The 25,567-nt window shown below is 36.6% G+C and overlaps 3 protein-coding genes across 3 annotated transcripts in view; 2 read left to right on the plus strand and 1 right to left on the minus strand.

Moving 5' to 3' along the window:
* Positions 1 to 157: 157 nt before the first annotated feature.
* Positions 158 to 5,679, plus strand: ints15 (integrator complex subunit 15). Its single transcript, XM_084091072.1, has 8 exons — positions 158 to 287; positions 1,265 to 1,467; positions 1,587 to 1,808; positions 2,599 to 2,764; positions 2,880 to 3,181; positions 3,277 to 3,478; positions 3,577 to 3,616; positions 4,911 to 5,679. The coding sequence occupies exons 2-8, from the start codon at positions 1,270 to 1,272 to the stop codon at positions 5,206 to 5,208; spliced, it is 1,428 nt and encodes a 475-aa protein (XP_083947198.1). The 5' UTR covers positions 158 to 287; positions 1,265 to 1,269; the 3' UTR covers positions 5,209 to 5,679.
* A 220-nt stretch (positions 5,680 to 5,899) lies between these two features.
* On the minus strand, positions 5,900 to 9,802 carry pmm2 (phosphomannomutase 2). Its single transcript, XM_084091263.1, has 8 exons — positions 9,407 to 9,802; positions 7,788 to 7,899; positions 7,598 to 7,674; positions 7,396 to 7,487; positions 7,021 to 7,120; positions 6,849 to 6,924; positions 6,639 to 6,754; positions 5,900 to 6,534 (listed from the first exon to the last, which is right to left on the minus strand). The coding sequence occupies exons 1-8, from the start codon at positions 9,482 to 9,484 to the stop codon at positions 6,430 to 6,432; spliced, it is 756 nt and encodes a 251-aa protein (XP_083947389.1). The 5' UTR covers positions 9,485 to 9,802; the 3' UTR covers positions 5,900 to 6,429.
* A 14-nt stretch (positions 9,803 to 9,816) lies between these two features.
* mad1l1 (mitotic arrest deficient 1 like 1) overlaps positions 9,817 to 25,567 on the plus strand; it is a 66,661-nt gene continuing 50,910 nt past the window's right edge. Inside the window, exons 1-10 of the mRNA XM_084090922.1 lie at positions 9,817 to 9,914; positions 10,815 to 10,984; positions 11,132 to 11,272; positions 11,529 to 11,708; positions 13,765 to 13,889; positions 14,381 to 14,462; positions 14,648 to 14,778; positions 14,863 to 14,977; positions 16,133 to 16,194; positions 23,828 to 23,914. Coding sequence (XP_083947048.1) covers positions 10,838 to 10,984; positions 11,132 to 11,272; positions 11,529 to 11,708; positions 13,765 to 13,889; positions 14,381 to 14,462; positions 14,648 to 14,778; positions 14,863 to 14,977; positions 16,133 to 16,194; positions 23,828 to 23,914 — 1,070 coding nt within the window. The 5' untranslated portion in view covers positions 9,817 to 9,914; positions 10,815 to 10,837. The remainder of the gene's footprint in view (positions 9,915 to 10,814; positions 10,985 to 11,131; positions 11,273 to 11,528; positions 11,709 to 13,764; positions 13,890 to 14,380; positions 14,463 to 14,647; positions 14,779 to 14,862; positions 14,978 to 16,132; positions 16,195 to 23,827; positions 23,915 to 25,567) is intronic.

A 25,567-nucleotide genomic window follows, 5' to 3' on the forward strand; every position in this document is an offset into this window, starting at 1 on the left:
ATCATGGCTTCAAATAGAATTGCATTAGATAACAAAATATCCAAGTAAGTGGCTTCTGAAAAAAAAAAAAAAAATTACGCTTTTCAGTTCAAATACTTTGACTCCAGTACACGGGTGGCGCTGAACAGCCTCGCTTCTCTTTACTCAACCGAGTCTACAATGTCCTGTGTGGGGTTCCGTACTAGTTATTTTGTGATGAACAACTTTCACATTGTGAGTTATGGGAGGGGAGATATGCATTTGCTGATTGAAAGAAGCTAATGTAACGAGTCTAATTATTAACTCAGGTAAGGGTGTTTTAACTATGAATATCTATGTAGTTTGAACTAAGGAAACATTCAAAATGTTAAGCAACCGGCGATGCAGCTATTATATATAGCGCTGTGTAAACACAGCATCGCTTTGGACAATGTGTTTTGCCATAGAGAATAATCTGTTATTGTTGGTGATGTGTCATGTGTGTACTGATTAACAGTTTCCTATTATCCTATTTGTGTTTGAATAAGAGCTATTGTTATACGATTTAATTACTTATGTTTTTTTCTTATGTTCTTATGTTAGATTCAGAACTGCTCTATTTCACTATGTTGATCATGACACGCTTTACAATAAAATAGTGTGATATCCGTACAATGATAATAAAAGATGGTACTTTTATACATACCTTGGTTTACTCTAGTATTATCCCAAAAACATGACAAATGTCCAACATCCATAGTATATTACCATAATGCATGTCCAAAAGTCATCATGAAATCAAAATGGACAATTATTTATTTATTTTTAAATATTAAAATAAGAATGATCATTATTTTTCTAAACTAATATGGCCTCATAATCTTTTATCAAAATAATTTCCCCACCCTCTTGCAACGACATCTCTTCTCTGATGACGTGTTAACTGGCACGAGGGCGGGGCAACCTGTCACTCAATGACATCACAGCAATAGCAAACTATACTATACTAAACCACAACCATACAATCAATTCCCCATGGACAAAATCAAGTCCTGCCCTACATTTTTTCTCGTTTGAGAAAAACTCGCTAATAAGTCACATTAGGGAAGAAAAGACTATTCCAACTTCCGTTTCATTCGGACTTGTCTTTAACATGACGCATGTCCAAAATTCATGCTATTACCTTCATGTCTAGAAATAATGCATACAATGATATATTTTGGTTATTGATGTCTTTCATATGTTTAATTTATTCAGGTTGACAGATGCTTGTATTTGAATTAATGGTGTAGTTTCTCTTCCACAGCAGAGATGAGTGATATTCGGCATGCATTGCTGCGGCGTGATCCGCTGAGCGCAGCTAAAGAGGTTCTGTATCATTTGGACATCTCGCTGGGCAGCGCTCTGCAGAGCTCCTCGGGCCCCACGCCTGGATTAGAGAAGAGCATGGTGGACCTCGTGGAGGAGTTCATCTTTCACGTCCCTAAAGACAGGAACATCCAGCCTAAGGTGAGGAACGGGAGCGTCATCAAGTCTTTTGACTAAGAGTAAACCATGCTAAATATGGTGGTCAGATGCATATGAGTGAACTTTGAATGAAAATGGATCGTGTGTTGTGTTTGACACAGAGGATGAGCTGCGTTCAAGAACTGCAACTGCTGGAGATCATGTGCAGTTACTTCCAGGAGCAGAGCAAAGACTCAATCCGACAGATCATTTTCTCCACCCTCTTCAGTCTCCAAGGCAACAAGGCTGACGAGAGCCGCATGGCCATGCTAGGGAAGCTGGTTTCCATGGCGATAGCTGTGTGTCGGGTGCCCATACTGGAGTGTGCATCCACCTGGCTACAGGTGTGTGGCGTGAAAGTAGAGCATTTACTTTGATTTTGTGCCTTTGTGCCTTGAGTTCAATGTTTTATGATTCATGATTTCTGTGCATGTTAACTGAAATTAATGGATAATTTGGTCAGGATGCTTATTGTGAGTTTCATGAAACATATCAAGAACAGTGGGTCTCATTCACTAATAATTGTGTGGATTATTTGTATTTTTATTATACGCACATGAGAATTTTTTTCATGAAAAATGAGGAAAAGGAAAGGGTTTGCGGAAAGCCCTTAAATGGACATGGTTTGAGTGTGCAAATTTCTAACCTCAGGCGTGTGGCCTCTCATTTAGAATACTCTGAATACATTAACGTAAGAATGTTAAAGGGATAGTTCACCCAAAAATGAAAATTCTGTGATTATTTACTCACCCTCATGTCATTCCAAACCCTTAAGACTTTCTTTCAGCTTTGGAACACAAATTAATCTCTTTTTAATGAAATCTGAGAGCTTTCTGTCCCTCCACTGACTGCTACGCAACTACCACTTTGATGCTTCAAAAAGTTCATAAAGAGATTGTAAAACTAATATGAATTGAGCGGTTTAATCCAAATTTTCTGAAGAGATGCGATCAATTTATATGATGAACAGCATTTTTTGTAAAAGAAAATCACTATAATCACTGGCTTCCGTTAACGTCCGATCACGAGTTTAGTTCCGCAAAGAGTTTCTTATTTTTTGGATTTTGGGTAAAATATGACCTGGACAACATTTCAAGCGTTCATTATGTATGTGTGTGTGTTTTTTTATTTTAGCGTACCCACTCTGCGTGGTGTGTGCGTTTGGCTCAGGTGCTGATGGATGATTACTGCACACTGGTGCCGTGTGCCATCTCTACCCTACAGAACATCTGTTCAGCCAGCCCTCGCTTTTGCTGCCAGCTCATCACTGCAGTAACGGCGCTCTATGACTTCTCCTCAGGTACCAGGTTTCCTTTTTGTCACTACAACTTTTTTTTTCTCTGTCTACTTCATAAACTTATATAACATCCAAAATAATATTATCATAAAATGATGGATGATATTGTCGCTTGTAGATGAGTTGACTCCGCCCCCTGCACTCTTGGAGATGCTGGTTGGTTGGATCACGGAGGATCCCAGACTTCTGCTCCTCACCTTCATCAACACACCCCTCAATTCCAGCCTGCCGTTGGGTTGCCTCGAGATCACGCCTCTTCTGGGTCTGCTCCGCTGGTGTGTGAAAGCTCCATTGGCCTATCAGAGAGGCCGGAAGCTGGCTTTGACCAATGGCCATGGAGAAAGTGAGAAAGGAACAGCATACGAAGAGCTGTACTCTAAACTGCACCTCAGTGTTCTTCAAGTCTTTCTTATGCTGCAGGTGATGTATCTCTTCAACTAGTACAATATTGTGAGGCTTTGAGGATTCCATTCAGTATTAGAATACATAACGTGTTTTTATTTTAACTCCTGCAGGTCCATCTGACAGAACAGAATTTGATTGGCCGGCTAGCTGTGCTTCCTGTGGAGTCTGTTGCCACGCTAGTAGAGGAAGTCAGCCGGCTCTGTGAGAAGCTCACGCCCCTTTCAGCTGCCAATCATATCCAGCTGGCTCTGGATAGGCTGGCACAAGCTCTTCAGGTTGCCATGGCAACAGGAGCCCTTCTGTGTGCCAGAGGTAAGTGATGTTTACTTCACAATGGCCTGTTTGGGTTTTGATCTTATAAGAGCACCATTTCAGTGATGTCATTTCCTGTCATGTCATTTATTCCTCAGAGGATCTACGGACTTTGTGCTCCAGACTTCCTCACAACAAGTAAGTCACTGATCACATTTGGGCAGACGTTCATTATTCAATTACGGAATTCAATAAATTCAAGTAAAAAATGGCATAAACATTATGGTTGCATGAAAAAAGTTTGGATATATAAACACACACACCAGTACATTTAAAAAAATAAATGTTTTTGATTAAAGTCTTGCTGGCCAAGGCTTGGATTTATTTTATAAAAACTACAGTAAAAACAGCAATGTTGTGAATATTATTACAATTCAAAATAACTTTTTGATTTAATATATTTGAAAATTCAAATATTTATATTTAAATGTAATTTATAATATAATTATCATATTATTATATCATTATTATATTAATAATACACCACATATTTCAATAAAATATATTATAATATATTTTTCAAATTAAATATATTTATATTTTAATATAATAATTTATAATATATTTTATTTAATTCCAGTAATATTTTTTATTATTACCACAATAGAAAACTGCTTGTGTGGCTAAATATTTATTTTAAATATTTGTAACAATATAAAAGTGTTGGTACTTTTGATCAATTTAACACATCCTTGCTAAATAAAAACATTAATTTCTCTATCTCAAAAAAAAAAAAAAATTCTGCTGACCCCAAACTTTTGAATGGTGGTGTACCTATATTATTATTTTTTTATTAAAGGTGCATTGTGTAATATTTAGGAGGATCTGTTGACAGAAATGCAATATCATATACATAACTATGCTTTCAGTGGTGTATAAAGACCTTACATAATGAACTGTTATGTTTTCATTACCTTAGAATGAACCGCGGGTCCCCTTACATTGAAATAGCCATTTTGCGCCGACATGTTTCTACAGTAGCCCTAAAGGGACAAACTACTACAGAGCGCGTTTCGTCACTATGTTGTTCTTCGTGCAAAGAAGCTAGCTAAAGTCAGTGAATAAAACACTGACACAATGATGAACAAGTAGCAATAACATCGTTTTACTGAATAATTAAGTAAACATCATTTCTTAATTAATCTTTGTAAAGAAACCTCATTGCTGTCCCACACTGTCTCAGACGATGACATATTTTCCTGTCCTGTCAGCCACCGTAACTTCTGTTGATTGCAATTCGCAACCTCACCACTAGATGCCATTAAAAATTACACACTGCACCTTTAAGTATGATACTGATGATATATATCTGTACAGCCACCCTTCTCTCCAGATATCTCCATCAACCATTCAGAAAAGCATCTCTCAATCACTAACAAAAAGTTTGTTCATTTGTGAGCAGTGTGTAGTAACTGTTAGTTTTGTGTTGTAGTCTGTTACAGCTTGTGATGTCCGGTCCAGTGGTGCAGCCTCCACCTCACAGCGGAGCCTTCCAGCCCAACATGTACCCACACATTCACTCGGGTCGACCCTCCCCGCTTTCTCCCCACAGCCCACACCAGTCCACCCTCCCCTCACAGCACAGCCCACACCACGTACTCTCAGCGCACCCCACACATCCAGTGCTCTCCCCACATCGCCCAATAACAGCCCACGCCACACACCCGTCTCTTTCCCCACACGCCTTTCATCCTGCTGCCATGGCCTTCCCGTACCGGCCCATCCGTTAACCAGAAAACCAGGACTTTTGGACTACTCGGCTTTCTCTTGAGATCTTGTTTTATATTGGATCATCTTGAAAACTCTCTTGAAATGTTCTTGTAGTCACATGGTTGGCTTGACCATGTTGTATGGTCTTGCGTATCATATATTGGATTTCAGGTTTGATATTGACTTTAAAAAGCGCTTGTACAGATCGATTCAAATGAGAAGTGTTATTTCAGCAAAAAAAAAAAAAAAGTCATACCATCAAATATATTTTTGGAAAAGTGTCATTTGTGGTTATTTAAGTAGCATATTAAACACATTTTATACTTAAAATTCCACTATTGGTTTTAAAAAGCAATTAGTAACAAATTACATTTAAAAAAAATTGCAGTTTAGTAAATACTTTTATTCTTCAAACTAAACTGCATGCGAGTAGGTTATTACAAACATTGAGAATTACATTTTTTCAATTGCTAATAAACAATTAGAACATCTTTCTTCTGTTTTACCTCTTTTATGTGTTTAGCTCAGAATATGTACAGTTTCCTTGCTTATGGTTTTGAACTCATATATGTAAAGTATACATGGTGTCCTTTACTAGCACAATGCAACAAATATCATATTGGAATATATTTGTGTAGCAGATTTTTGCCACAGAATTAAACCACTTTAAACGCTGTTGCATTCACTTATTTCACTTCAGTAGTCAGGCAGTTAATTAAATCAGTTTAATTTGAGCAAACTAGATTAATAGAGCCTTAGACCTGATTTCTTCTAATTCCCTCTAAATTGTTGCACCTTCACCACTAATTTTAGTTAGTCCAGCCCACACCTGTCATTATTAATCACATTTGCTTCTGAAATAAAAAAAATAAAAAACATTAATCCTTACCACAACATGTAACATATTTGAATGAAACCCACCCGTACTTCCGGTCTTGCCGAGTGATATCTGTGTTTTCATTTGGACCAGTATGTGTATTAATTATAAGTTTATGGTATATAATGTCCAGTATTGACATGATTTAAGGCAGGCACAGACGTAACACTAGCACCAATCAGCTTTGAAAATAATGTATCAGATTACATATAAAATAAACACATGCACAGGTTTATCCAGTACCTGTCATTATGTACAATCTTTTAAGTACATAAAGACAAAGACATGAACATAAAGTTCAAAGTTTCACAGTTCTTGGACGTTGTAGTCTTCATTCTGGATGGCAGAGGTCATGTTTAGGGTCTCATCTGAGGAAGAGCTCCTTGCAGATCCGCTGTGTGTCCTCGGGTGACTTGACCTCATGACCGACCGTCCTGGGGTCTGCAAAGATTTCATAATCGTTTCCTCCCTGTTTGGGAAAAAATAACATTACAAAACTGCTTACTTCAAGCAAGTCTGGGACTTCTTTGCATACATACTGTATGTGCATGAATACTGGAATAATGCACTCACGGGCATTGTTTTGTCTCCAAAGAAATGGATGGTCTGGTATGAGTCTTTCTCCACAATTCCCAGACAGTAGCGCTTATCCCAGCCCTCTGGAAACACATCAAAGCTGATCTGCCCGCCTGCAGAAAAAAACCCCATATATTATGTATCTACTTTTTATATACTACACAAACATATTATTGGCTAGACAACCACATATACACAGTTACTTACCAATGGAGAAAGCTAGTCCTTTCCCAGCAAACTCTTCTTTTAAAACAGAGACAAACTTTTCTCTGATTTTCTCCTTCTGCATAAAGAAAAAGTAAAAAAAGCGGTCAATTAACCTTTAATGGCATCTTTTAAAAAGATAATGACGTGTTGACAAATGCTTAAAAAAAATTACCTTATCAAGTTCAAAGAATTCGATTCTTTCCTGTTGGCTACAGCTTCGACCAATTGGGGAGATGTTCAACATTCCATTACGGAATTCAATAAATGTGCCTCTGAGAAGATATTAAACATACCATAAACATTATGGTCGCATGAAAACAAACAAAAAAAAAAAAAACTATACAGATAGTATATATATATATATTTATTACACACACAAAAAAAATGTCATGATCTCAGTTTTAAATAGCTAATTACAGTGTAATGCCGTTAATGGTGTTAAATAAGAAATACTTTCTAAAAGAAAATTTGAATGAACTTCAATATTGAGAATAAATATTGACAAACTTTAAAATAATGCTTTTCCCCATGCAACTTTTAACCTTACCTCTTCTTGGGTAGTTTTAACTTTGAAAGGTAATTGAGGCAGAAATTGATAAAATCCTGTAAAATGTCTTCTCCCATGTATGCTTGAATACTCTGATTAAAAAGAAAAATATCACAATGGAAAAGCCCCTTGTATCATTCGCTGGACAGTATGTGAGAGAGTTTGTGAGCTTATTAAACAGAAAACAGAGAATCAAAACTACCTGAACAGAGTGCATCTTCCCAAACCTGTATGCTACCAAACCATTCTCAGCAAACACATAATCCACTCTATCAATCACTGTAAAACATGAAACATTTGATTTATTTCTAAGAAAACATGCACACTATAAATGAACTGAATGTTTTTGCTTATATACTTGCATTTGCATTTTAAATATTTGTTATACACACCATCATCACCCAACTGCTCTTTGATTTTGTCCAAATCTGATCCTCCAACGACCCCGACTCTCACGCGCTGTTTCAGTTCACTCAAGAACTGATGCATGTCAGGAGTTGCTTTCTAAAGACAAAAACATACACAGGCAAAGAAGGAACTAATTCATTCCATTAAGCACAAAGTTATAAAATGGTTTTAATGTTTAAATTTTGCTGAAAATCCATTAAATAGTCTTAATAAGTTTATAGAGGCTTATTTTACTGTCAGGAGTACATAGAATACAAAAAAATTGAAATTAAATGAAAATGTACTATTTGAATTAAATCAAAAACTTGTTTGATATTCTTTAAAAATAAATTGTATTATTACTTTGAGAAGCACATTCTACTGTGCAATAGTAATATATTTCTTTCATCATGGATACGTATTTTAACTTTAATATTTTTTCGACATATGAAATACAATGTAAAGCAGAACTATTCTTCTTGAATGAGTGTCAAATTACTCAATATAGTTTAACAACAATCTAATTTCAGCATCAATATTTAAAACAGAAGCATTTATTCTTTTGGGTTGAAATGCATGCAAAACTTGCAATCTTTCATTTCCTCAGCCATTTTAATCGGGGGGCCACAGCAAACTTCCAAATGTGGCTCAAGATTACTTTTCTTATAGAAAAATATATTTCTTATTTTAATTCACTTCCTCAAAAACTATTTCCCCCCCTTCTTCGATGAACCAGGCTTCCTGATGTCCTGAAAAACCTGGATATATGAATTTCTAGACCTGGACAAATCATGTAAATTATCTTTTCACATTTTTATACATTTTTGTTTAGTTATGCAAAGCTCTAAAATATTTTAGCAGGTAGAAATTGTGAGTTAAAACATTTTAAAATCCTTCATTCTTATCCAGAATATCAAGACAAACAGGAAAAGTCAGGTGGCCTTTGAATATTGTTGTATACAATGGGCCTTGAAGTCAGTTGATTTAAATTGTTGTATTGTAAAACGTAATTGACAAAACCATGATGTGTTTAAAAGATTAGTCCAATAACTTAGATGACGTCCAATGTTTATATGTAAATTCTCCTCACCCCACAAGCAGACTAAAAGTAGTACATGGAGAATGAATGATATCTTTAATAGACAGCTATGACATGTATAGTATCATACTGTAACTATACACATATTGTCTATTTAGTATATTGTGTATTTTTATATATTTTTATTATCCGTGTCATGTCTCTTGTCATTCTGTCTGTGCTTTGGAAGCTTCTGTCACCAAGACAAATTCCTCGCATGTGTAAACATAATTGGCAATAAATCTCATTCTCATTCTATGACTGTTATTTAAGATGTGCCAAGACAGAAAGAAGATTACATTACTTATATTACCTCCACAAAACTGCATTCACGATACATATTTGACTTTATAAAACATTTACACAGATCATCATTCAGTTTCATCCATTTACTTCTGTCACTGTCATTTTAAAGATAGTTTTCAGTTATTAAATAAATGATAGCAAATCAATCTTCATACCGCTCAGATCCATATCTCATGAGATCTGAGAAGATTAACTAACTTAGTTAAAAAGAGAAGCTAAGTATCCGCTTTAGTCACTCACCTGGCGAGCTGCTGTTAAAGTCCCGTCTACATCAAACAGACACAGTATTGTCGGGTCCTCCACGTTTGAACTGGCCATTGTAAGATGTGCAAACTTTATAAATCAGTTTTCGATCCGTATAAAGTTTTGCAAAGACTCAAACCGCCAGTATGAGAGTCATTCAGTCATTCAGTGCAACGTCACAACTTCCGTGTTGAGCAGCGCGTCACAGGCCACGTGCTCATGAACCAACAGCAATCTAAACAACAACAACAACACTAGTGTTTGTGTTGTTGCTTTTATATAGCAGTTCAATGATTTTCAGAATGGATGTACGCGCATTTTTAGTGCGTGTTTGTGCAACCCATTCAAATTCCGATGTAAGTGGCAGATAGAACGAGTGAATCCATTCCGCCCAGCCGCACAGAGGCGCTGTCGTGAAGCTGCATATGAAGTAGCGGCTTCTCAAACAACGAAAACAAAACTGCATCGAGTTCAAAAACCGGAGACTCAAGCGCCAATAGAAAGAGTGAGTTACGGGTTTTCCATTCAGAACCGTATATTTAATTTAAAAGAAATACACGTATGTTATTGTTTAGCCAGTTTATTCAGTCTGCTGTTTATTCTGTGAATAAAATCGTTTTTATTGAGGGTGACGTTAGCTGAACGGTTGCTAACTTACACTGAACTGAAACGTGTGTGACTTAACTTTATATTACTTATATTAATATTTACCTCCCGAATACGTATTTTAAATAGTGTTAATTAGTTATTTAATATATTGCTGTGAGCAGTGTTAAGTTTATAAAAAGTACTTTACTATTTTTTGGAGGAAAATGCCAATACCATGTTTTGGACCATTTGAAATACCCTAGTTTAGGGTGTTGTTTTTACACTATAGTCTTATAAGACCACTTGAAATGGCGAACCAAGTGAAATGGACCCAGTTCTCTTTAAGTTCCCACTGTCCCCGTCATCATGATGTTTAAATATATGGTAGACCTTTACCTTGGTATGTAGCAAAGTAACGTTACCATGTTTTTATCTTATGACATCAAGGAAAATGTTTCCTCAGTAATTGTGTCAACTGAGCAAGTATCACCTTTTAAAACATAAGCCTTTTTTAATTAAAAAATAAATAAACGACATTATATTGGACATTATGAAAGTTGATAATCACGTAAAACATGCCTTATTTTTCACTATAAACTTTCAGTGTTTTAATAATCAACTGCCCAAATGTTAATAGCATCCTAAAGGTGCACAGAATACCTCCTTACTAATTTAAACTGAAATGACCATAGAACTGGCCATTATTTTATCATTTCCTCTTTGGTTTGAATAGTGGGCTTCTTGAGGGTAAGGGAGGAGGTTTATTCATGTTTTTCTTTTTACACTTTATATATTTTTTTTTTCTATTTCTGCAAAGGAGGCTGTCAAGACTTTGTCAATATGGATGATATGGAGGATGACACCACAATCTTCTCAACGCTAAAATCTTTCAAGAGTCTGATATCATGTCCAGATCGCTCTTTGCTGGAGACGGAGCCAGCCTATGGAAGAAGCGACCTTCAGAAGCTCTATACCACACGAGTGGAGGCAAGTCACAGACTCCTTTCATATTATGGTCCTTATTTGTAACCAAATATCTAAATGTCAAGAAAGTGATCTCGTAAATATATGTCTTTTAATCTCTTATATAGTATGTTTAGAGCAGATTTCTGAATTTGTTGTTGTACGTGGTAGTTAGAGGAGGCTGCCGAGCGTGTCCGTTCCCACACCAGCCTTCTGCAACTCACTCAAGAGAAACAACAGATGGAGCTCAGTCACAAACGGGCCCGTATAGAGCTGGAGAAAGAGGCACACGGCAGCTCCAGAGACTTACAGGTGAGCGATAGATGGGATAGTGCTGAAAATCATGCTTGCTGTTGCAGGTTTTTCTTTTGCTGTCTTCTCAGGCCTTTTTCTAAATATATTCGTACAACATGAAAAAAAACAACAACAAAAAACGCAACCTTAAACAGGGTTTAAAAGACACTGCAGACAAAAAACCATTAGGATGTAATTTGGTGCATTTAGTCTCTGCTGTGGAAACACCTCATTTGACCTGTGCTTGTGTGTGTCTGTCTGATTACATTTACAGAGGGAAATTGACCGTAACAGGGAGTTACTGATGAAGATCAGACGTCTGGAAGAAAGAGAAGAGAAAGCAAATCAAGCTCTTAGTGAACAAATGGAAAACAACAAGGCTTTAAAGCGTAACCTTGAGGAACTCCACAAGAAAGCAAATGAAAAGGACAGCAAACTTGCAGAGGCAGACCAGGTGTGTGTTCATTTATTTTTTGTGTTTATAGCTAGATAAAAATGATTCCATAAAATGGATTGATGATTTATTGCAATATTATTTCCTATTGGAACATGAGATAATATTATAAAAGGTTATAGTTGTTTCTCAATAGCCGGTTGTTACTTACTAGTCAATTCTTGTGAGCATTTTATTTGACAACAAAACTGGCATGCACTCCTGCGAATATGAACATGTTTTAATAAGACTCATAGTTAATTATTTATTTTAATTGATGAGGACAATACAGAATAACATTGGGTCTCATTCACTAATAATTGCGCACTATTCGTATTTATACGCACATTTGAACATCTCACGAAAACGTTCCGCCTAATTATAAATAACACGTGCGTACGCACATACATTTCTTCTTAACCTCGTTCTAATGTTGATGAATTCGGAGTATTCTAAATGAGTGACTTTGTGCCAGAGGTGAGTCATTTACATAAAACATGCCAAAACCATGCCAAACCACCTCGCAGCTTGAGCTATAACGCACCTTGTCTTACTCTTTTACTGAAATATTAAGATCTATATCTAGGATAAAATTTAGTCTTAACATGTTTATAAGGTCACCAAGAGTATGCAAAATTTTTGTTTCAGTTGTTCCTAAATTTTTTCGTAATTTAGAATACATTTTAGAACGAAAGTTATTGATGAATCATAATTTGTCTGTGAAAACGTTCTTACCCAGTACGTATGCTTAGTTAATGAGACCCATTGTTACCATTTCATGCAGCAGATGCACTGAATTTTCAGCAGCCATACCTTAAGTTTCCAGTGTCACACGATCCTTCAGAAATCATTCTAATATGCTAAGTTGGTGCTCAAGAAACATTTATTATTATCAATGTTGAAAACAATTGTGCTGCTTAAAATATTTTTGTGGAAACCATGATACATATTGTTCAGAATTTTTTGATGAGTAGAAAGTTCAAAGGAATAGAATGGAAATAGAAGTCTTTTATTAAAGAATAAAGGTTTTTGCTGTCACTTTTTGTTTTGTTTTAATGCGTCCTTGATGAATAAAAGTATTAATTTCTTTATTTTTTAAAACTTTGAATGGTAGTGTGCATTCAAAAAAATAAAACTGTAATGGCAATTGGTGTTCAGTTCACAAATCTGATTTTGTTTAAACCAATTTTTTTAAACTTTTGTTAAAGGGATAGTTCACTCATAAATGAAAATTCTGTCATTTACTCTCTCTCTTATCATTCCAAACCCGTAAGACTTTCGTTCATCTTTGGAACACAAATGAAGATTTTTTTAATGAAATCTGAGTTTCTGTCCCTCCATTGACAGCTACGCAACTACCACTTTGACGCTTCAAAAAGTTCATAAAGAGATTGTAAAACTAATCCATATGAATTGAGCGGTTTAGTCCAAATTTTCTGATGAGACACATTCACTTTAAATGAACATTGAATTTAGGCTTTTATTCACATATAAACATTCATCAACTCACACATCAGTTGTGGTAAACGGAAGCTCAAGCATGTTCACTTGGACATGCAAGAACCAATGAGGTTCATTCTCGTGTTACGCAGCACGTTTGAGTTTCCGCAAGAACCAATGAGGTTCATTCTCGTGTTACGCAGCATGTTTGAGCTTCCGCAAGAACCAATGAGGTTCTCGTATGTCAAGCAGGTTCCGTTGATTTATGTTCTTCTACTTCTATTTATGTTCGCTGGTCAGTGTTTAAATGTGAATAAAAGTCTAAATTCAATCTGTTCATCATATTAAGCTATCGTGTCTCTTCAGAAAATTTAGACTAAACTGCTCAATTCATATGGATTAGTTCATAGATTGAAGCGTCAAAGTGTTAGTTGCGTATCTGCCGATGGAGGGACAGAAATCACTCAGATTTCATCAAAAAGATCTTCGTTTGTGTTCCGAATATGAACGAAAGTCTTAAGGGTTTGGGATGACATGAGGGTTAGTAATTAATGACAGAATTTTCCTTTTTGGTTGAACTATCCCCTTAATCTAGTTTGGACTACGTGAGGTGTTTAAAGTATTTTGCTCGTTATAGATGATCAGTGAGTTGAAAGACGAGACACGAAGGCTCAGTCAACAGATCCAGATTCAGGAGTCCAAATTTTCCACCCAAAACCTGGAGATCCAGGCCCTACAGGAACAACTGGATGTGCAGCGCAAGTATGAACTCACATGGGCACAAACACACTATCTAGGGGCTTTCACACCGGAGGAACGTTTTCATATGGGTGGCTAAATTAGCTCGTACTTCAGAGTAGAAAGTACCAGTGATGTAAGTGTACGTTGATTGTCCGAACACTTGCCATATGGAACACATATACTTACTCCACGAACATGGAAAACAGCGATAGATGGACGGATGGCGAAGTCCAGGCACTTCTCAACCATCACGCTGTTGATGTTGTTGAATATCGCGCTTAAGTGATGTCACTGTCGGCCGGCTTACATCACTTGATAGTTCATACTGGCAGTGCGAATGCAAATAGGAAAATAGCCCTAGTGGAGAATTTAGTTCTCGGGGGACCGCCCTGATGGCTACTTCCTGTAACTGACTTCCTATAACTACATGAAACCTCTACTGTTTTCCCTTATACTTTCTTTTAAATAAAAATACAAATGTACTATGTTGTTTTTGCATCTGATGCTGATAGGAAGTTCCAGGACATCAGTCAGAGGTACCAAAATCTCCAGTCATCTCATTCCACCAGCACAGAGAGTGACCTCAAGATTAAGGTAATTCTGTTTCTGTCTTAAGTTTCAATTTCTATGAAGTCTGGAGCACTGAGAGATGTCAGAAGTAACTACTTCAGTACCAAGTCGGTAGTAAAAAAAACAAAACAATCAAATTTGTATTTTGCATCATGAAATTGCCTTTTATTTGAGACCCGGTCCCTCTTATTGGTGCTATCCATCTGCAGGAGTTGGAGAGGCGTTTGGCTCTTCAGGAACAAGACGCTGTGATTGTGAAGAACATGAAATCTGAAGTGGCCAGACTGCCTGAACTTGGGCGGGAAATTAAACGTCTGCGGGAGGAAAACTCTTTCTTAAGGTATCAACATTGTCATCATCCAGCTTTTTCTGTAGTGGATCATTATTTATCATAATTTCAATCATCTCTCAATTTCCTTTCCAGAGAGACAAAGGAGAACAACAGTCTGCTAAAAGAAGAGACTGAGGGGTTGAGGAGGAAGCTGGAGAGAATGGAGAGAGTGATGGAGGAGAAACTCAAAGTGGAGTTGGAGAAAGAGGTAAACACATGCAGAAGTACAGTTTGTCATTGAGCTTTTAGTATAATTCTCCTCTGAAAATATTGTGTATTGTATCTGCAGTTTTATGGATGATCATGGCCTAAAAAATGGCTCTTGAATGAAGAATTCGGTATAAGTTCTGACAAAATTATTTCTTACTTTACCGATGCTATGCAATAGAGATGCACAGTTCTGGATAAATTGAAAATCACTATACATACCGGTGTGTGTGTATATATATAGATATATAGATATAGATTTCAAATAGAGGTCACAATTCTGAACAGTCAATTAGACAAAATAACATGTTAAAATGATAATTGCTGCAGTCTATTTAAAAATGTTTAATTTGAATGAAAAAAAAAAAAATTTGATTTGGTTTGAATGAATGATTCAATGACTCGCTCATAAAGACTTGTTTCCTCACTGGATGAATAAGCATTTTCGAACAAATCTCAAATGAACGATTCATTGACAAATAATATTTTTTAACAATCACTGGCATAATGATGAAATTGAAACAATTGTTATTTATTATCGTTACTTTCAAAAGGTGATAGTCTATTTTGATTGCTACCATAGACATCAGTGTTTATATCCAGAATTTTATCCCAGTACTTCTGTGATCATTTCGATATTTTTAACCCATAAATATTGATACAGTGTGGTTGAAAAGACTGTTTGTAAAGCTATTTCATACCTATACATGATAGCTGTTCTCTCTGGGTCAGAGGCAGTGCCAACACAGATCTGAATGTTCCAGAGTGATTTTGTCAAAGGTTTAATAGACCGGCGAATCGTTGTCGTTTAGGAATAAGATTGCGTGGGTGTTTGAATCGAGATTGCAATCTTTTGATTAATCGTGCAGCTCTACTATGCATGATTGACTTCCTGATTTTAAATTATCTTTTGCATGATAATTCAGCCCAAAATCAAAAGGAAAAAAATAAGAAAATATATTTTCAAAAAACAAACAAGTCTATTTTAGGACAATTACGATTTCTTGCTCCTTAATTTCAGATTTTGAAGAAAGTATGAGCTGTTCTGTTATTCAAAATGTAATGTATTTGTACATAATAGTAGTGTTTGTTTTGGCTTTTAATGTATGGTGATTTTAATCCATCGCTGTGTCTGGATGTGATTTTTATCTTCTAGAAATTAGAGCATGAGCTGCAGGCTTGGGAAAACATTGGCCAGGCTACAGGACTTAATATTAGGTGGGTATTTTTTTTTTTTTTTAATAGAGTTTTGTGGAAATATTGCATTAAAAGCCTAATAGATATCTGACACTCAATGTATGAAGCCATATTTGAGGGTATAGATTTTGTAGTAAGCACTATTTGAATTTTGTGAAACCTAAAGTAATTGTTTTGGGTGATGTGGTGATCACAAAGCCACCAGAGGGCGCTCTGATCTTAAGATCTTAAGTTTCTCTCTTCCTGTCTGCACCTGTGTATGTCTATTAACTTGTATTAGGTCAGTCAGTGTTATTGGTTGTAAATTCTACATGCTGTCTGGTTCTGCAGTGTTTTCAAGGTCAGCTTGTTATATATGCTGAAACAGTGGCTAATGTGTGGAGTAGTTTCAGTGTGTTTGCATATGCATGTGTTCTATTGATCGTGTGTGGTGCAGATGTGCTTTGTCAGTCATGTGGAAAGATATAAACATTGTCTGTTTAATGGCTTATAGGGATTTGGTGGAGCGCACACACACACACACACAGTGCTATTGAATTACCCCTCACAATGACAAACATTGAGACTCTTATTGGTCAATCAATGTCCTAAAACATCAGACATCAGTGTGAGTGACTGATCTGTTTAACATCCGCTACCAATATTTAATGATATTATGAATATCTAACATCTGCCTATATAAATTGAACCGATGAATAGTTCCAAACCCGTATGTCTGTAGAACACAAATGAAATTCTGAATAATGTACTATTGTCACTTTTTTACTGCAATAATTATGAATGGATCAGAACTTTTGAAAAAGTTTCAAAACAGATGCAAAAAACCATCCGATAGCTTTGTGTGAGGAGCAGAGCAAATTTTGAGCTTGTTAAAGCAACAACATGGAACTTTTCCTCTGCGGTCGCCCTACAGGTTGGAAGCGGAATTGTCCGTTACCGCTGTCGTAAATAATTTAGCCTACCGCATCCTGATAGACCAGATAGTTTCCGTAACGTAGCCAGGCAGACAACAGATTAGAAAAACTAAAGATAGTATGCAAGCAATTTACTTACTAGTCCAACAGCATGACGGCCAAGTCAGCATCGGTAGGGCAGCCCTCCTCCTCATTTAGCTCACGCCAGCGAGCAAACGCTCGACCAATATTGATCCTCGTCCAGCCTTTCAGTTTATCACTCTCCCTTTTCCTCTTCCGACTCTCCTCCGACACAACCTTGGACTTCTTACGTTTCGCTGCTGCTTCAGCCATGGCGAAAACAGACGCACGAAAACTAGTGGTGGGGGAAAAAATCGATTCTGTTCAGTATCGCGATATTTTGCGCACGCAATTATATCGATACAGTAGCGCAAAGTATCGCAATATTTAATTATAAAATTATCGGTTTTACTTTCGGGTTTTCTCCATTGGTTTTCTCGGAGTTTACTCTGATAATTTGCATTTGCGTATTACATCCACAATGAAGCGCTTGTTGCGGTGCTTTGTTGTCGTGCATTCAACAGGAAATTCAAATGAAAATGTAGATGCCAAGTATAAGTTTAGCATAGATATATTTCCACTTGCTGAACACTGACTGAGCGCTTGAGAGTTTCGCTCTCTGTCAAGCGATCATTCAGCTCAGCGTACCTGTGTGTGACGTACTGTAAACTCTAGTGTGAAGGCGCGCGCTCGCTGTCGCGTTTCTCTCACGCACGCAAAGAGAGCGAGAAAGAGTCTTACATTATACCACGCAAAATTGACGTGCTACATGTAAATGATATTCTTGTTTGTATTTTCCTGTCAAAATAACTGAGTTCATCTGGGATTATTCAGCTTTTAAGAACAAGCAGAAGAGATGCCGGTTTCTCCGGTAGTGGGCGAACTAATGCGCAAACGGCAATCTTACTGGATGGCACTCATGATCATCCCTGTTTTCAATTTCAGCAAATCAGAGCGAACGAACGCTGTCAAGGTGATTAACATTCATGAACCCAGCAGCTCATGTGTTGTAGGCCTATACTGTATTTTTTTTTTTATAGACTATGGTTATATATTGTCATTATTAGTAGTAGAATTAGTAATAGGATTATCTTTTAATAATAATTAGCCTACTATTATTTTTATTGTTTTACAGAAACACTGAATGACCAACAATATCTTAAGCAAGTTCAGTTAAAATGACAAATATGCATTCATGCATGATTATCAAGTTTTAGTTCTAATTACTGAAGTTATATCATTAAATAGGCTAATGCTTGATTATCATAATATAATGCTTGATTTACTGATTTTAAGAGTGCCCATTTAGATATATAAAAACACTTCAGTTAATGTGTAGAAGATAATGTTCACAGAATTAAATGTGACATTTGAAGTGAGTTGAGCAGGCTTATTTTCCTAATTTTTGTAATGCCTTTGAATAATATGGGGGGCATGAATCGCAATATATCGCAGAATCGAATCGCAATACTTGCTGTATCGCAATATGTTAAGAATCGCAATAATATTGAATCGTGGCCCAAATATCGCAATACTATCGAATCGTCACATTTTTGCCAATTCCCACCCCTAACGAAAACAGACGCTGGTTGGCCTCTCACGTCCGAATTTGACGAAGTGGTGGGGGAAGTGACGTATGCCGTAAAGCAGTCGAATTTTGTAGTTCTTTTTGAGCTTGGGTTACTACCCGCACCCCGAAGTTACATAGTGCCAGTAAAAGCGATACAGACCCCGTCAGGCTATGGCAGACGTCTCATTCAACCTATTGTAAGTCGATGTACCATCACAAGGGTCTTGGAAATATATTATGAAGGTTGAAAAACTACATGTTGTTACTTTAACACTTGTTCACATTCATGCGTTTTTAATCGGAAAGCTATCCGATTTGTTAAAACTGTTGCATTTACACTTAGCAACATAAATGCATGTGTCAATGCAAAACGATTATAAATCCGATCTTCAATTCCCAAGCCATATGCAAATTCATCGTAGTTCACGTCAACGAAAGCAACAGATATGAGCTTCATTTATTTATTATCAGCTAATTTCAAAATCAAAGAGCGCAAGAAGAGAGAGAGCGGCATCGCCACTGGTAAGATAATTTAGTGTCACTACTCTTAATGAAGATGATTGTGTGTTTAGCTTTAGGATGCGACGCCAAACATTCAGTTTCATTTGCGGGCTGTTTACGCATCAGCTATCCAATCAGAGAAATAACGAGAAATGACAAGGTGTAAACGGGCCCTTTAAGTAGTTATTTGCTGAAAATCATGATATCAGTTCATGAACAAATTAGTTTTGAGTGTTTTTTTTTTCTATCATATGACTACGGAAGACATGACAAAGCATGTTTTCCGTGGAAGGGTCAAAAGCATACAGGTTTGATAAATGAAAACAGAAGTGTTATTTTTGGTGAGATAGGGTCAGAGAGAGGGTTGAAAATGGCCATGTAAGACAATATTATTGAAATTGGGGGCTAGCTCCGTATTATAAATAATAAAAAAAAGTTATCCTTAATTTAAACTCTGTGAAAATGGAGTTATTAATATGTATGTCATTTGGCTAACCTCAGGATGGTTCTTTTTTCCCTATTTCTCCACTTTCCATCTTTTTGTGGTATATACTTTACCACAAAAACAGTGTTTCCGTTTATATGCACCAATATAACAATAAATGGCAATATTTACCAGAAAATGAAAGTTCTTTTATCATTTTCTTGCCCTCATTCTTTAGGGCACTTAAGGGCAAACTAGAGATGCACCGATTGCAATTTTCTTGGCCGATTTCCAATTTTTTTGTAAGTGTGACCTGCCAATACCGATTTTTGCCGATTCCGATTTTCGGTCCCACTTTATATTAAGTGGCTTTAAGTACTATGTACTTACATTGAAATTAATAATTTGATACAATGTACTTATTGTGGAACTACATGTTTTTACATTTTACTTACACTTTAAAAATTCCTGCATGTAATTACAGCTGTAATTAATTTATGTAATTACATTTGTAATTACACAGTTGACCCTTCCCTTACACCTTAAACCCAATCCACCACACCTGTCCCTAACCTTACCCGTATCACACCTCAATAGCAGCAAAAGTGTTTTACAATACAACATGAACACAATAAGTACATTGTACTTATTTTTTTATGTAAGTACATACTTAACGCCACTTAATATAAAGTGGGACCCGATTTTCTTTCAAAGAACAATACAAACAAAAATCTTCAATGCAAAATTTTATTTTCATAAAAAAAACTTGATAAAAGACAGTAATAAAATAAGAACAAATAAACAAATTTGAAAAGTAATTAAATGAAGAGAGGGATTTTCTTTGTCTTTTGTTCTTTTATTAACATGATGGACAGCAGCAGGAATATTGGGCTGCTGTCACTTTAAGAGTTTATGCACAGATCCAATATACTGTTACACAACTTGCGATATCTTTCTCAACTAAGAACTGAATGCTTAGCTAAATACTTTGTGTGTATTTGACTGTTTAAGCATAGTAAGCCAATCGTTTGGTACTTGCGACTCACAAGCTGCTTGTGCGCTCCAGATCAGTGGTGTGAGCGCGAAACCTTCAGGAATGTGCACAAATTATGCACAATACAAGCAGTTTTTAACCGGAGAGAATGAGACGTGTGAGTGAGAGGAGGCGGGTGTGTGTCACTTCGCTGTCGGAGAGAAGAGAGCGAGAACACGCAGCTGACGTTATTGCCTGTGCTGCTGGCAACAAAAGGGTCCGGCTTGGAATCGGAAAGATATGAGACTGGCCGGCCGGTTACCGGTCCGGGCCGATCATCCGGAAAATCGTCTGATTCTGGTCCCTGGCCGGTCGAGCAGTGCATCTCTTGGGCAAGCAAAAATCATTCACAATGTTTAAAGTATTGATATTCACAATGTTGCTTAGTTTTATATCAACAACAAAATCATTGCAGATGTATTGTGAATGATTATTTTCATCATCTAATATGTGTGTTTGAATGTGGTGGAGAACAGACCTTCCACTTTGAGCATTCAGAAATTGCCCAGTAATGATGATTAACTTTAAATGGCGCATGATCTGACACAGTTTTGTAGAGTCAATATCCTTCATGGATCTGGTCAAAATCTTAATTCACTTATAGGTACTTCACATCTCCTCATGTAATTTTCTCCCCTCCCCGTTCACTGTGACGTCTGTTTTTCCGCAGCAAAGGTTTTGTTCCTGTTTGAATGCATTTCCTGTCTTTGAAGTGTGATCTGGCCTTCAGTGTTTGAATGCAGGGTTCAACTGATTATCCTCACATTCGCCTAGGTAAAACACTGTTTGTAATCAAACTGTAATCAATGCTTTTCCATTGCTTTGAGAGAATAATGGCAAGGCGAATGAGCATAAAGTGTCCGGCTCGCTTTGGTGGAGCAGAAATCTGTTTTTGGATTCTGATTGATCATTGAACATTTCTCATTCCGCTCTCTCTGCTCCCCAGGCCTATCAACCACCACATTCACCGGCAGTATAAATATGTCTAGCAGAAGTTTCATTCTGCTCTCTCATGTTTTACCTGGGTGAGCAATGTAACTCTCGCGGGGATTCTCCAAATAAAAGAAACCGGTGTCAAATCTTCTCAATGTTTTGTCTCAGCAAAGAAAAGTGCAGCGGATGGGACTTTCCCTTTTTGTACCGTTGACTTATTCGTCTTGCTGTGAAGGAAACGAGAGATAACCTCCTGAAAAATGAAAGGGGAAAGAGGAATTTATACTCCGTCTTATGACTCCTTTCCTTTATGTTCCCTCTGTGGTGATATTCCTACTGTTTGAATGCTGAATCAATTCTCTTCAGAATTAGCTTTCATCTCATACAGAACAAAGGTGTCAACCATAAGATAGCACTTTCATCATAGAAATTTAAAGTAAAATTGTCAAACATGAGCAAATGCATTCGAAGCCTTTGTCTGTGGGTGTGATTAAGTTCATGAGCTTTTTGTTTGATGTTGACAGCTCTGTTAATTATGCAAATCAAAGACAGCCAATGTAATTTAACATGCCCTATGATCATTTTAAGCATGACCCAGTAGTTAGCAGTGTATGTTATATAGAAATAAATATGAATATATCAGGCAGTTTGAATATATATTGCTACTGAGTACTTCCAGCAAGCATAACATAGCATTTATAAACCGAATTTTAATTATCATAATCATAATTATGTCAAAACTTGCTTTTATGAGAATGTTTGGGAGAATAACAACACCAAACAATAGAGCCCTGCGTAACAGTATGGGATTTAAAGAATTTATGTAAAATCTTTCAAAAGAAGATTGCATTTAATCAGAAAACCATGCCCCAGCGATTGTAATAGAAATAATGCAAGTTAATGAGTTCAAATTAAATAAAACGACCGGCATCAAAATAAATGAAACTTTACATAATTAAAAACACTACTGAACAATATGGACAATTTGAGTATGGGAGGTTGAGGAGTTAGATAAGTCAATGTATTTTTGCAAAAAGCTGAAAAAAGGCAAAAGGACAATACAGCTTTGGAGAAAATGTCTATTAGGAAGCAGATTCTACTGTAAATGCACAAATTAATTTTTGTTTCATAAACAGCTGCTAATGAGTCTTTTAGAGAATGAGTTTTAGGATGGGTTTTCAGAGTTTACAGTTTGTGGTCTTAAAGAATGCTCTCCATGAATAAGGTATACGTTGGTGTACCATTAGTACAGAAAAAAGAGAGATGTATGTGAGAACTATTAGATGTGTATTGTTGAACATAATTAACCTTGCATAAAACGTAGCCAGTTTTAAAGTCAGCATTAGCGATCGACCAACATGATGTTGTTTTTTTTTTTATGGCTGATACCAAATAATAACAGATATTGGACAGAACAAATATCACATTATTTAATTTAATGATAGTAAATACATTTATTTTTAATTATTTTACTTTACAAAATTAGAAATTATAGGAAAATATCAATCTGCAAAAAATAATTTGGACTTGATAAATCTGTAAAATAAACAGATTTATACATTTGAAACTTATTGATTCTGCAATCCTATAATAGTAATTTTCACAAATAAAGAAATAGTTAAAAACATTAAAAAAAGAAGAAGAAAGAAAATGCTGTAACCAACAGTGCACTCAGTAATCTGGTAAGTTTGTGTGCACTGTGCATCATATTTTCTCAAATAAAGACCAGATAGCGTTAATTTTACATACTGTACACAGTGACTATGACATGAATATGATATAAGAGGCCAACTGGATATACTGTGGCATAGTTTGGAATGTTGGCATGGATGGAGCGTCACAGGTTTTTAAGCAGGCTACAATTACACTAGTTTTAACTTCCAAATGTGTGGTATTTATTACAATTTCGCATTAAACCCTGTTACCATAACTACAATTTTGGAAATGGGGTTTCTGGAATTGCAAACCTTGAATACAATAATTATAAAGTATAAAACTGATCATTTAGTATTGTAATATAGTTTCATTAGGTGAACGGTCAGCATTTTCTGAAGGTGAAGCATGTACTTTCAGTGAGCCTTTGCTGAAAACGAAAAATGGGCTTTTATTGGACTTTTCAGGCCCTTTTTGTACCCTGTTCATCTTTCATTGTGCTAGTAAAAATTTTATTTTGTTTTATACCCGTCTCTTATTTCACTTTAAATTTTTTGTTGTTGTAGGAAACCTGAGGATTTATCCAGGGAGGTGATACAGATTCAACAGCGAGAACTGAACTTGAAACAGCAGAACTACACACTCAATAGCAGGTAAATACACACATTCACATGCACAAAAAGGTATGGAGTGGACCATTGACTTTTGGTCAGGAGGCAAGTCTGTAACGTTTAAACACCTTTCCAAAGGGATCTCTTTTATATCATAGAGCTAATTGTAGGAATGAGCTGAAGCAATTTTAGATTAAATAATTGATATATAGTCGAGCTGTGCTGTCACTGCATGGTTTGCAAAATTGACATCTTCAGTAAGAATTGAGATGGACAGTCTCTATTGAACCTTCACTTGTGAGCGACAGCTCTACTCCAGAGCATGCGATCTGTCCCTCAAGCGATAGATTGGGACAGCCTATCTCTATGTGGGTTCATGTCTGTTTTTTTTATTAAAAATGTCATTATTTGACAAGGCCTCTAATGTGGGTCTCATTTCATCCTGTGCAGCTCTCTCAAAGGCAGTAATGGGGTCTTTTCTTGAGTTTCACCAGCCAGCATTAGCCAATCCCTTTGATGCTCTTTCTGTCTATCTCTGGTTTCTCCCTCTCTCTAATTGTCAGACTGTAATTGGTCGATGGGTGTTGGTGCGTGTCGGCGCTGTGCGGCTCGTCACTTCAGCAGTCAAGTCAAACGAAACTATGACAATATCAGATCTCACTAATGAGCTGAGTGTTGAGATTGGGCTAATTATGAACTATCATGTCTTCTAAAACAGCTTTGCAAAGTAATGAGTCTGCTGTCATTGCTTCCTTAAGTTTATGGAAGAAGTTGGGGCTGTCTGCCCCACCCCCCCCCCCCCCCCCCCCACACACACACAATCTTTTTTTATTGCTTTCTGTCAGATATAGGCCTATTATTTGCAAAGCAACTTACATCTGGCGAGTGGAGGATGTCTAGTGTGTGGAAAACAATACTTTTTTGTGAATTTTTGGTTCTTTTTAATTGCAGACAGTACCTGAAATAGACTTAGATCAATGTCCTACAACATTTTAGCTTCAAAACAATTATTGGCTCTGGTACCTCAGTAGTAATTCTTAATCGATACCATCGGCAACAAATGCACTTTTTCAGTTGATTGACGCAGTTTAAAAAAGGCTGTCGATAGATTAAAAAAAAATCCATGTCAATTGCTTACAATTAATCTCATACATTTATGTTGTTGTTAAAACATTTGGATAACACGCATAGCTAAGGAGTGCCAAAAGGGTGTGAATGGGGGGTGAGATGGGGGGTGTATTTCAATGTGTTTGCGTTCCCCTGAGAAACTGCGTTTACTCGAAAAGAATTTAGCTCCAACCCTGAAAAAAACTCACTTGCCAGTAGCCTTTGGCTAAATCCAAAATCACCCCCTATACCCTCAAATAGGCCATTATTTGAGGGGACAGCGATTTGTAGTGGTGTCCGAAACCATAGTGGACGTAATTGAGTGCACTCATTCTATCCCACATTGCACCGCAATAACCAGTGTACAGCTGATGTATGCTCAATGGCTGTCCGAATTCGCTCACTCTTTTTCATTCACTCCTTCAAGTGTATTGTATTAGTGGACTAACATAGGGAATAGTGATTGAGGGTTTAGGGGGCTATTTCAGATTCAGCCTTAGTGATCTTGAAGACATTTGCCCCTTTCACACAGCAATCCCGTTACACAAGCAATGCAAGAGTGGATGTCAATTTATCGTATTGCAGAAG

This window comes from Abramis brama, assembly GCF_963993115.1.
Source record: "Abramis brama genome assembly, chromosome: 2".
Lineage (NCBI taxonomy): Eukaryota > Metazoa > Chordata > Actinopteri > Cypriniformes > Leuciscidae > Abramis > Abramis brama.